The sequence below is a fragment of the Alligator sinensis genome, unplaced genomic scaffold (genome assembly GCF_000455745.1).
Source record: "Alligator sinensis unplaced genomic scaffold, ASM45574v1 scaffold88_1, whole genome shotgun sequence".
Lineage (NCBI taxonomy): Eukaryota > Metazoa > Chordata > Crocodylia > Alligatoridae > Alligator > Alligator sinensis.
This window is the reverse complement of record NW_005842347.1, coordinates 1449987-1462252: the sequence shown is the minus strand read 5'-3', so window position 1 is coordinate 1462252 and position 12266 is coordinate 1449987. Positions and strand designations below refer to the sequence as shown.

Sequence of the window (12266 nt, the reverse complement as noted above, 5' to 3'; positions counted from 1 at the left end):
AGCAGGAGCAAGAATCAACTGTTCTATCCTTTGTCTACCGTTAGCTGTCCTGCTAACCCAGTTACATATATCATGAATCTAAAATGTACTGGATGCTCTGTAATACTATTATTTTAGGCCAGTCTATTACAGCTAAAGAAGACTGGAATGATGAGAAGGGAAGTGAAAAGTTCTGTAACAGAACACAGAACCTGCAGACTGACACCATGAAATATGTACTATTTATACATATTTAAAACCACTTCTGATCTTTTGGAGTTAGTGGCCTCAGTCTGGTTCATATTGGGCAGGCATCCACATTAGAAACCCCCCCACTGTGATACAGTTATACAAGGGAATGAATGAGCATGAAGAATTAATTACCCTTCCAATTCTAGAGGTAATCCAAACAGATCAGGATCAGGAAAACTCACTTTGCTGCAACTAGTACTATAATGTATGTAGCTCAATAGAGCATTTCACTCTGCAGACCTGTCACTCTAAGTACTTTGACAGACACTAAAGCCACATACAGCCATACCCTTCCACCAGTGTGCACATGCACATACACACATTTAGAGATATACAAAGAAAAATATCCATTAAAGGATGACAGACCTAATCATCATTTTTCGTATATGTGCACTTTTACAACTAAGTTGCCTCATATGAAAGTACAGCACTAGGCACAATTTATTATTAAGGAATACCATTTCATTTTTTAATCCACTCTCATTTTGGAGTCAGCTAATCTCATTTCATAACTGCAGCTGATGCTCAAGATAATGTAGTATTAAAATGAAGTAAGATCATCATAAGAGTACAAAGTACAGGCCTAAAATAATGAATCAATCTAACCTGGATTAATAGACCAAAATGTTGGCTGTTTCAGAACGCATTGGAGCTTTACTCATTAAGGTCAATGGTTCTCCTACATAAAATTACATCAGTCCCTAAAATAGGGTATGGTAAATAGACAATTTAATCACATCACATAATCATTTTTTTTATTTGAAAGAAGATTTTATGTATCTAAAGCTTTCCTAAGTGACATCTGACTTTACTTTGAAGAAAAAGGTTAAAAGTAAAGGGTAAAACATACTTTCTTTATGAAAAACATAGAATCCATGTTTTAAATTAGCAAGTTCATTCCCATACCAAAAGGTAAGAATATTTTTTGCACAGGAATATTCTTTCAAAAGAATTTTAAAATGACAAACAACATTAAAAAGCCTTTAAGACAACAATTCCTTCAGAAAAAAATTATAATTTGATTTTCCTGTTAATATAATTTACTAATAAGTTTGCATTTTGGTAATATGTTCCCTCCATGACTCTCAAAATGTTTACAAATATGAGAGCTTTTTTGCAGCTTGAAATGTTCATTCAACATAATTTGACTTTGGGCTACTATAGAATATATGTCAGACTGAAACTGGCCCTTTCATTTTCAAGCAATTCATATTGTAAATGATACCTATGAGACCTTAAGCCAATGTAAATTAGTAGCATTAAAATCTGATCTGACCCCAAGAAGAATCATCAATCCAGTTAAGTTGATTTGCATTTCCTGAGAATAAGGACTGGTAAGTGTTCCAAAACCTCATATAGATTTCATAGACATTAGGGCTGGAAGGGACCTCGGGAGAGCATCAAGTCCAGCCCCCTGCCCCAGGGGCAGGAAGTCAGCTAGGGTCAAAAGAATATAATGTTTGTGACCCCTCAAAAGAATTAAACTTGGAAGTACAAAACCAAAGTCTAAAACTCCCTAAATTTGGAGGGCTGGGGTGCGTTAATGTGGGAAGGAATGGATTCCAAAATAGTTTTTGCTACAAGGGTGATACTGCCATTGTGGATGCAAATGCAGCCACCTGTCTGCATTGGGGGGGGGGGGGGGGGGGGGGGGGGGGAGGAGGGGACATTGGAGGGTCAAAATATTCTTTATGATTCTTTTCAGTTCCAATTTTCTCATTTCTTTTTACTTTTCATTAGTCTAAATTTACTCAAATTTGAAAATGAAAAGTCATTTCAACCTGTAAAACAAAAATGTCAAAAAGGGACAGCTAGACAATTGCAAAACTTATTTCTTTTCAAGTCAAGAGAGTTTGGTTCCAATAAATTGTTTTTCCTTCTTTTCTTTTCTTTTCTTTTCTTTTCTGGCAAAAAATAGTTTATCAAAAATTTCCTACCAGCTCAGCAGCGTTTAAGTCATTGTGATCTCTGGCCACAAGGGGGAGCAGCTAAATAACACGACATAGAGGGCTGATTAGAAGACAAGACTGTGAACATGAGAGTTATGATGAGAGATTACTGTATTCTATTAACCAAGCTCTGACATGGACTCCTTCCGAGGTCTTGGTTAATTCATGTTCTACTCTATTTGCAAAATTGTGGGCACCTAATTTGTGCCCCAAACCAATTAAATACATGGCTATGCACTCTGATATGCAAACGCTGATTTGAATGTGCACGCACCGCAACAAATGAGGTGTACAAATGTGAATTTATCTTTCATATTCCTTTCCATGTTTTATCTTTTGAAAGCCAAGATGTTATTCTTCCAATATAATTTTCTCCCTTCATTTTACAGAACTATTACTTCACAGGGGTAGGATGTGCAAGTACATAAAAGTAAAATAAAAACTTCTAACAAAGTAGGTACAAGTAGCTATCATACCTTCAGGTTATTTGGAAAATTAGCCCTTGACAATCTTTTTATATGGTATAGATTAGTGGTGCCCAGCTAGTGGTGCAAAGTCATTCCTTGGGCCAAATCTACAGCACAGGGCCAGTCTACAGGCCAGATCCAGGGCTGTACCACCTGATCAATGGGGTCTGGAATCTGGTGGTGCCACCATTAATTGCTGCGGTTCCTAGACACACAAGAGCTGCTAATCCTCCTGCCCCAAATTTCCAGTCCCATGGGCCCAATGACATAACTCTGTGCTCTGGATCTGGCCTGTGAGATTCCTCACAGATCCAGAATGTTGAGTGCGGTGAGTGGCAGCAGGAGCATTAATTGCCACATTCCAGGAGCTGCAACAATTAATGCATCCACCACTCACCATACCACCACATTTCCAGAACCATGGGGGAGACCCGCAGGCCAGATGACATGGCTCCGTTTGCCAGATCCAGACAGCAGGTCTGGGTCACCCCTGGTATAAATGGACACTAAGATTAAATAGCTGCATTCTACCTTACTTACAGTAGGACAGTGATGACACAAACACACATGCTTGATATTTCCCTATAAAAAAGTAGCCAGTTAAGGCTTGGTGCCCCAAAGAATTACCTCACTTATCCTCCACAAACTCCCCCATTTATCCTTTATGGACCAACACTGAGCTTATTGGTGTGATTATGATAGTCACTATTCAGTTACATATTAAGAGGGTGGAAAGGAAAACAGAACTTTTTTGGCAAGACAGTATAGGATGGAAGTGGACAGCTCTAACTAATAACTAAGCATCACAACAACACATTTGAGCAGGAAAAAGTATTAAGAGGAGACAGAATATGTACACATAACCTAACTGAAGTCAGTTTTTATACCGATGTAAATTAGAGTGAAGTCAAGAAAGGACATATGTGCAACTTCCTTGGGATAGATAACATGGTAGATGGTTATTGTAGCACTACACTGAAAAGCAGTAAGGGGACAAGTAATGGCCTGTTTGCCTTTAGCAAACAACTATCCCGAAAGGACAACAGACCAAGGAAAGTGTAACTTGCATCATAGTATTTTATCCTCCATTTTTTGGGAGTAATTATCTTTTGGATTGGGGGAAGTCTCCCCTAGTTTGTATTACCTGTGCACTCATTTTTTACACCAGTGTAATGCTGATTCCACCAATATAAACATTATTATGTCTGTCCATGTCTTGAGAAGTACATGAAGTCACATGGCAAGATAGTGACTTTCCTCAAATCACTAGACCATGTAAATTGTAAACTTATTCTTTATAATTAATGATGATTATGTTTTCAAAGAATCCACTGATTCCTACAGGTGGTTACATACTTAGGGTTTATACCACCTACATTTGCAATTCTTATACATATCTCCTACAGGAATCTAAGCACCTGGTTTTTACTTTATTTTATCTAGTTCTCTTTCACTCTGGTTGGAAATATACAAGTATATCCAAAAGGTACAAGTTTTTTAGCTATCAGTAAGTATTAATTTTGATTAGAGTTAAATTGACCTTCTGATCACAAAAACAATCCAGATGAATCCTAGTCCAGCAGTAGCAAAATGCTTAGGAACCTGGATTCATTGGGCATCTGATGCCTGGAAAAAATCTGCAGACACCAAAACAGTAAAATTCACGCTAGCTCCATATGTGCCTAACTCCCACCAAGGTTCTATTGAGATGCAGAGCAGTGATGAGAGACACTTTAAACTCTGCCCAAGTCCTCGATTCTTTAGGAAGCCAGAGAGCCTATGCAGCATCTCTGACACCGGCAGCCTGCATACAGTTCATTACAAAATACTGTCATTATAAGGGTCGTGGTACTACCACTCACTCGTGCCCAACGGCCTCACTGTTAGAGACATAACTAGGAAATGGGAGATCTGGTTTCTAGCCCCTCCTCAATCTGCATCTTCCTCTTCCCAGGAAAGTGCCCTAAACAGCAAGGTATTGAGTAGCCTAGTTAGGGTCCTCCCCACCTCTCCTGCTGAAGTGAGGCCACTGGGCAGCCAACAGAATAAGAGTCGTGGGGCCTGAAGTAATATAAGGAAAAGAGTCATTGGTTAAAAATCAGGAACCCAGTCCCTGGCAGCAGGGACTGGAACACAGACTTCCTGGAAAGTGCTCTCTTCACAGCCCTCTCTTGCTTGTTCTCCTTCTAACTTTTGCACTTTTGTTGCCACTGAGGAGCTAGGGCTGTCTCATGGAAGTGAGGGATGTGAGTTTGAGTCCTCTCAGGATGAGGAGAGTCTCAAATCCAGATCTCCCATTTCCTACATAACCATTATGCTCAGTGGCAAAAGGTGGACATCACCAGCAGTCATGCTCAAGAGTGAACAGGGTGTGCTTTATGCTGAATTCAATGCTGCTATAAGGGTGAGTTAACCATCCTTGTTCAGAAATGTGTCTCCGCTCTGTGTTCTGGATTTCAAGATGACAGAGACACTCTATGTGTAGCCCTGTAGCTACACCTATGCTCTAGAGAACTACGAGAGGTAGGCCCTTATGCTTAGTATTTCCTACTGGCTAGCTGCACACCATTCCCTGTTCAGCTCCTAGATGCTCCTTAATCTTCCCATTTATTGTGCTGGTATCCAAGATGTCCAACTCTTTTAGGTTGAATCACTCATCTTTGGCAAAACACCTAAGCTTTAGACACTGCAATCGCTAAGCAAAAGCCCCTACAAGGCTGATTTTGGTCTGGTGCTAAAAACTGATAATGTCCTTAGTCCAGAAGTTCAGTGCACATAAAGTGCTTTCAAAATGGCTGAAACTGGTTTAAGATAAACCTGGATGGATGTGGTATCAGACTTAACTGATTTAGGTTAAATCAGTTTACTGAAGTTCCATCCCAGATCCGTTCCAGAGTCAAGTTAACTCACAGACCCCCAGCATCCCAGGATGCTTTGCACCTCCCCGTAAACCCTGCCTCACACAGTGAGTGGGCTAGCCTTGGTCCAAGCTGTCTGGACCAGTCAACCAGGGAGGCATGCTCTAGTGCCCCCCAGCTTCTGGCCTGGGGAACTGCGGGCATATGGCTGCATTTTCAGAATCAAATGTGAATGTCTGTTCACTTGCTTATCAATTCAATCCACGCCGCTTAGACTACCCTGTGAAGATAGAATCAATTAAGCCTCAGGCTTTTTGTCTATCTTATGTCAAGAGAGATGTGTCCACACCAGGAGTTTTGCCAGTATAGCTCCATCAGCTAAGGGAGCAAACCTTGCAGTATAAACCTGGTCTAGCTGCTGTTGGTTATGATGTCTTTATAGTAACTTTGTGATACCAGCACAATACAAAGAAGTCTTATGCATCTAAAAGAGTATCTAGGGCATTGTGTCTGTGTACAGGGGCTCAGCTGCCATTTGGTGTAGATCTTGGTATAACCAAATTTCAAATGATATGCAGTTACTTTATTTCATATGATTATTTATTTATATAGGCCTAACTGAACTCTCAGTCCTTCTGAATAGTTGCATGCAATTTCTAACACCTTTAAACCATTTTCCCAATCAACAACAACACAAAATGTATTAAAAGTCAGTTTTGTCTGCAATTCTTTTAAATTTATAAAGAAAAAAAATCAGCTTCTGAAGTAATTTTCCTGCAATAAACATACTATTATAAGGGCATGACAGCTCCGATACAGGCATAAAGAATATGTCAATTAAGCTTTCTATAGTCTTTACTGAGCATATTTTTTCTACCCAGCTTTTCACAGAAAGTCAGAATACTGAGTTACCTTTAGACTTGAATGTAAGGATGACCTAAATATTGAGGTTCTTGTATGACTTGAACTCACTCAAGCAGTAATAATAGATTTGTTGCTAAAGAAATTATCTTATTACACTCTTAGTATTAATTGAAATGCAAACACATTTGATTACCATACTGACAGTTAGTTTTCTATTAAGTGATTGAGGATCTGTTACCAGAAGTGCTAATTCACAAGGGTTATTTTTAAAATTTGTGGAAAGAGCCAGGAACACTAGACAGATGCTTTTACAAAAACTCTATGATTCTAAATAAAGTTAGATTATTATATGAATCTAGATAAGATACATAAAAGTATAAAAGATTAAGTTTGATCTGATTATGCCTAAATGCAAATTTTATACTCTCTTACAATTCCCAGTGTTTACCAAAGGAAACTCCACCAGCCAATTAATTAAATCTACAAACCACTTTTGGTCCACCCACCCTTGCACTTTTTTCAACTTAAAGTAGCAATAGCAACTTTGCCATTGGGCATTTACTGGGGAATTATTTAATATGGGGCAGAGCTACCCAGCACATCCACAGGTGGTGGATAGTGGAAAAACCTTCATTGAAGGTTAGCTATAAAATAAGCAGGGGTAACTCTGACGAATAAGCAGTCACGGCCCAAGCAGTGGCAGCACCATCAGGCTGTGGTGGGGACAGCAGATGGCAATTCTTTCCCTCCTGAAAATCCTTTGAGGGTGCTGTGACATGACAAGTACAGGTCACCACTAGAATAAGCCTGCCCAGCCCCTAGCCATGAGTCTACAAGTCCTCAATGGCTGCGCAGGTGCATGAAGGCTGCAGCAGAACGAGATCCCCTGTTGTCTTAGTCTCCTTGTCATTGGATCAAGGTCCTGTTCTGGCAAGAGCCATGTGGAAGCAGACGTACAGCAGCTTCTCCATGATAAAATAAGTCACGCACAGGCACCTTCCATGAAAACAACTTTTCCAGCACATTCCTCAAGCCCTTTGGTGACCAGCTAATGGCAATGGGAGCAGAATTCTAAGGTCTGGAATCTCCTAGTCATGAACAGGTATGAAGGCAGTGGTTATAAAAGAGTCTGTCGATCCCAGATAGGCCTCATCAGCTACCTTTGGACACACAAATATGACAGTCATGGAAGACAATCATCCTCGAATATGAAGGATTGCTAAAGAAGATTTACTGGTAATCCTCAAGGTACAACCAGGTAACATCACCTCCCACTGAGTAACTAATTCTGAAGAAATGCCCTGTGTTTTAACCATTATTGCATAAACCACTTATTTTACACTGAATACCCACCTATAGTTTACCCAAGACACTAAACTATTAGACATGATAGTGAAGTCTAGTATCTTATTACATGATAGTGAAGAACTGTATCTTATTATTTAATTCGATTTATAAGACTCACTAATGGACTTTGTCTAGACTGGCCTGTAACTGAAATCACGCCATTCACAGTCCTAAAATGTATTTCATATTGAATATTTTTGTTTTTATTTTGTTTATTTAACCTAAGCAGATAAAATTTTATGAGGAAAGGTTAAACAACATAAAACTGAATAGCTTAGGTAATCATTGAAAGGGAATATAACAGTATATGATAAAGGCAAATTATCAACAAGGACGGAGAATAATGGTTTAATTTGATATTGGGATAACTAAGACCAGTGGGCTGAAATTAAGAAAGTGAAATCATAGGTTACATATAAGGAAAATCTTCCTCACGTCAAGTTCAACTGGATTGTGGAGACTACTTGTTGGTGGCTGAAGCCCCATACCTCAAGGTATTTGAATTCAGACTGGACAAAATACTAGATGAAATGTATGATAGATGAACATTTGACAATGTTATGGAGATGTTCTGGAGGACCTACCAGGCATCTCCATATCTCCTATGAAACTATCTACTATGAAACTATTACAATAGTATACTGTAGGTGGGTCTACACGTACGCCTAACTGCACAGTTGTTACTGCCAGTACCGCTGGTACTGCACAGTCCTGGTGCCGCACAGGTCATTTCCAACCCTACTGCACAGTAGCAGTGGCATCACGGTTTGTGCCCACCAATGCTATGTCGGTGTTGCTATGAGCTAAGTCACCATAGCTCATCGCTATGGAGACACAGCATCTCATATAGACACATCCTGTATATAGCAATGGAACAAAGTAAGACAAGAAGCTTTGAATCTCAATAGCAACCAGTTATGAAGTTAGTACACGTTTTTGGGGACTAACTTTATAGCTGGTTGGAGCTTTTTATGGCATAATAGCTTCTTTGCATGCGTAGCTGGTCTCAGGGTAATTATGCTACTAACTCATTAATTTCACAATAACTATAACATGTAGCTGGGGCCATAGTTTTTTTAAACATATTAAGTGCATTAAGTCAGGAAATTAAGCTATTAAACACACTGAAAAAAAGACTGACAGCAGTTAGGTATTCTTACCTCATGTATTTCATTCATCCAGTTTGTAATACTTTGAAAGCTGTCTGAATTTGTGATATCATAGACAAGAACAAACCCTTGTGCCCCACGGAAATAACTAGTACTAAGCGTGTGGAATCGTTCTTGACCAGCAGTATCCCTGCAATACACCATAAGAGATCACTTGGTATTGCATGCCCTGCAAGAACATGGAAATGGTTTTGTAGTGCCACATTAATAAAATCTTTATATGCTCTATTCTGCTATTCTGTAGAGACAGGGAAAGGACAGCAAGCTATGTAAATATTTTTGACTGTTCTAGAGCCTACACTTATATAACTGAAAAAGGCAGAAAATAGTCAAAGTCCTTGTCTACATGGAGGTTTAACCACTGCATGGTTAAATCATGTAACTGCACTGGTATACCCCTTACTGTAATATGTCTGCGTTGCTTTATACCAGTACTATGACTTGCTTTAGAGTGAATAAGCATTATGCACTGAAGAAACGCACTGGTGTAGGACCTTTAGACTGGAGGTTCACCAGTAAAGCTATATTGGGGTGGCTATACCAAGAGCTAAAATCCTACACTGGTCCCTTTAGATGGGGGAGAGGAAAGTGGTATAAAGATCTCTAAACACGAGATATGATATGACTTGAGATATGATATGACTTGGCTGAGGGAAGATTCTTCCAGCATAGGAACCTCAAAAGGTAGATGCCAGCTTGACTTCTGTAAACTCTAACATAGGGAGTGAATTAAAAGCACAGCTAATATGGGAGGTGTATGCCAGGGTGGGATACCATCCACACCATGCAGCAACGCAGGGATTTCAGAGAACACTGCAGGCCACATAGCTTTCTGGGAAACTGCCACAAAACTTAAGCAGGTCCCCAGGGCTGTCTTAATTAGCCCTGAAGATCTAGCTGCTGGAGATCTAGGGTTGTCAAACCATCAACTCAGTTAAAGAATTATCCCTTGAAAAATAATTCTAACCATGGCAAATATTCACACACCTCAGTTCAAATAGCTGGGCTCCAGCATTCCTGCAGCAACCTTACTTAAAAATAAGGTAGGGATGCTCAAAGATTCATCATGCTAGACCTCCCTCAAAATTCTGATGAGCGTGCATGTCTGAAGTTATGAAACAATTTGCATTGTTTCTTACCTTTAAAATTGTAGTAAAGTTGCTTATATTTAATATGTAGTAGAGGTCTGCATTTTATTTGTATGCCACAACAGTGAAACCTTAATGCTAAATGGTTTTAGAGATAACTGCTTTTTTTAAGTGTCCACTAGTTGCTGTAAACAATATGCTCCCCTAGGCATAATTCACATTTTAAAATGCACTATGAAGTAATAATTAGACTATAGAAAGACATACAATTAAAACCAGATAAGATTGTGTGTGTTGTACTATAATTTAGCTGGCTTCCATTCGTGGGGAAAAAATTAAAACTTACCATATTTGAAGTTTCACTGTTGTATCATTGAATGTTATTGTTTTCACTTTAAAATCAATGCCTAAAAGAAAAAAGAAAATCTGTTACATTTCTTTCTTCTCTTTTTTTTTAACAATAGCTTTTGTTTTCGACTGTTATTAGGTAATAGTTATTTTGGAGATCTGAAGGGGAAGAGAAAAAGGAAAGACAACTACCAAAAAAAGAACAAACGCAACACGAAACAGAAGTGGCAAAACCAGAACTATTACAAGCAACTCTCTGACAGTCATAAGTACATTCTATTGAAAATAACTGTCAGACAGGTCAATGTTTTACACTCAGCTCCTTGTGCACTGTTAGTTTTGACAAACCTGCATTAGTAGGCAAATGATATGACAGCAGCTTGGTGGCTGATGCATAGAACAGTCACAGTATTTGAAACTACAGAGTGTTTGACTAAGTGATTCAGCTCCATAATAACAGTTCTGCAGGTTTGTATCGAGGTTTAGGACAGCATCCTGTTTCAGCTTATGCACCCATGTAGCAGTGGTCTATTGGCATAACTGCCATTTTTGATACTTGGGCACAGTTTGCAACCCTGCTTCCCTTGCAGTGTAGATACATAAGCATCCACACAGCTACTGAGTCTGCACAATAGGATGCATGCTAACCAGGCCAGTATGCAGCTCTATATGTGTTCTCTGGGCAAGTGTAAATCAAACTTCTACAGAACAAAAACTCATGATTAGAGTGTTGGATGTCAGAGGAGGAAATATAAGAGAGCCTTTTCCATCACAATGCACTAACCATCAGGCCATAGGTTAAGCATCCCAAAAGGAAAGCAGGAGAAGGGAATGGAAAATGCCTGTCACCAGATGGTGAGATCACTCTGCTGGGAAGTTGGAGAGATTCAGGTTCAAACCCCATCTAAGTGAGGGGTCTCTTGCATTTGCCTCCTGGGCAAGTGGTATAACTACTCAGCTACTGGGGCTAAACCATGAAAGGGAACCCCTCCTCCATCTGCAGGACCAAGATTTTAGGATTTACACTTAGGTACATGCATACTGAGTCACATACTTGCTCAGCCAAAGTGCAGCCTACTGAACCTACTCAAATACCACATGCACACGTGTCCACACTTCACAGGGAATAGGATCACAAATTATCAGTAAGTCCCCAGAATGGCAGTTATGTGACATTTGAGGTGTAAGGTGAAATTCTGACAAATAGAGAAATATCCAGAAGTAAACAAAAGAAGTTTGGGCCTTCATGCCCCCTACTCCTGCTGCCCTTTTGGCTGGGATGATCTAGCTGGGGTTGGTCCTGCTTTAAGCAGGGGGTTGGACTAGATGACTTCCTGAGGTACCTTCCAGCCCTCATTTTCTATGATTCTATAATTCTAAGTATTCAGGATTGCATCAATACGACTAGAAATGAATTAAGCTAGGACTACATTCAAGATTAAGTAAAGAACATTACCCCTATCCTGCCCCTCCATATAAACTTCATAGAATCATAGAATCACAGAAGTAGGGTCGGAAGGGACCTTGTAGATCTTCAAGTCCGACCCCCTGCCTGGGCAGGAGGGAAACTGGACTCAAGTGACCCCAGCCAGGTAGGCATCAAGTTGCTTCTTAAAGACCCCCAGGGTAGGAGCCAGCACCACTTCCCTTGGAAGTTGGTTCCAAATCCTAGCCGCCCTAACTGTGAAGTAGTTCCTACGGATGTCTAATCTAAACCTACTCTCCAACAACTTGTGGCCATTATTCCTTGTTATCCCAGGGGGGCGCTAGGGGAAACAAGGTCTCCCCCAAACCCTTCTGGTCCCCCATAGTGAGTTTATAGATGGTCACAAGGTCCCCCCTCAGCCTTCTCTTGTGAAGGCTGAACAGGTTCAGGTCCCGTAGCCTCTCACTGTAGGGTCTGCCCTGCTGTCCCCAGATCATGCGGGTGGCCCTCCTCTGGACC

The 12266-nt window shown here is 40.1% G+C and overlaps 1 protein-coding gene across 1 annotated transcript in view; it reads right to left on the bottom strand.

The window, feature by feature from the left end:
• LOC102383059 (ras-related protein Rab-10-like) overlaps positions 1 to 12266 on the bottom strand; it is a 53110-nt gene that overhangs the window by 25782 nt on the left and 15062 nt on the right. Inside the window, exons 2-3 of the mRNA XM_014522401.2 lie at positions 10320 to 10380; positions 8877 to 9015 (exon numbers count right to left, since the gene is read on the bottom strand). Of these exons, the coding sequence (XP_014377887.1) occupies positions 8877 to 9015; positions 10320 to 10380 (200 nt within the window). The remainder of the gene's footprint in view (positions 1 to 8876; positions 9016 to 10319; positions 10381 to 12266) is intronic.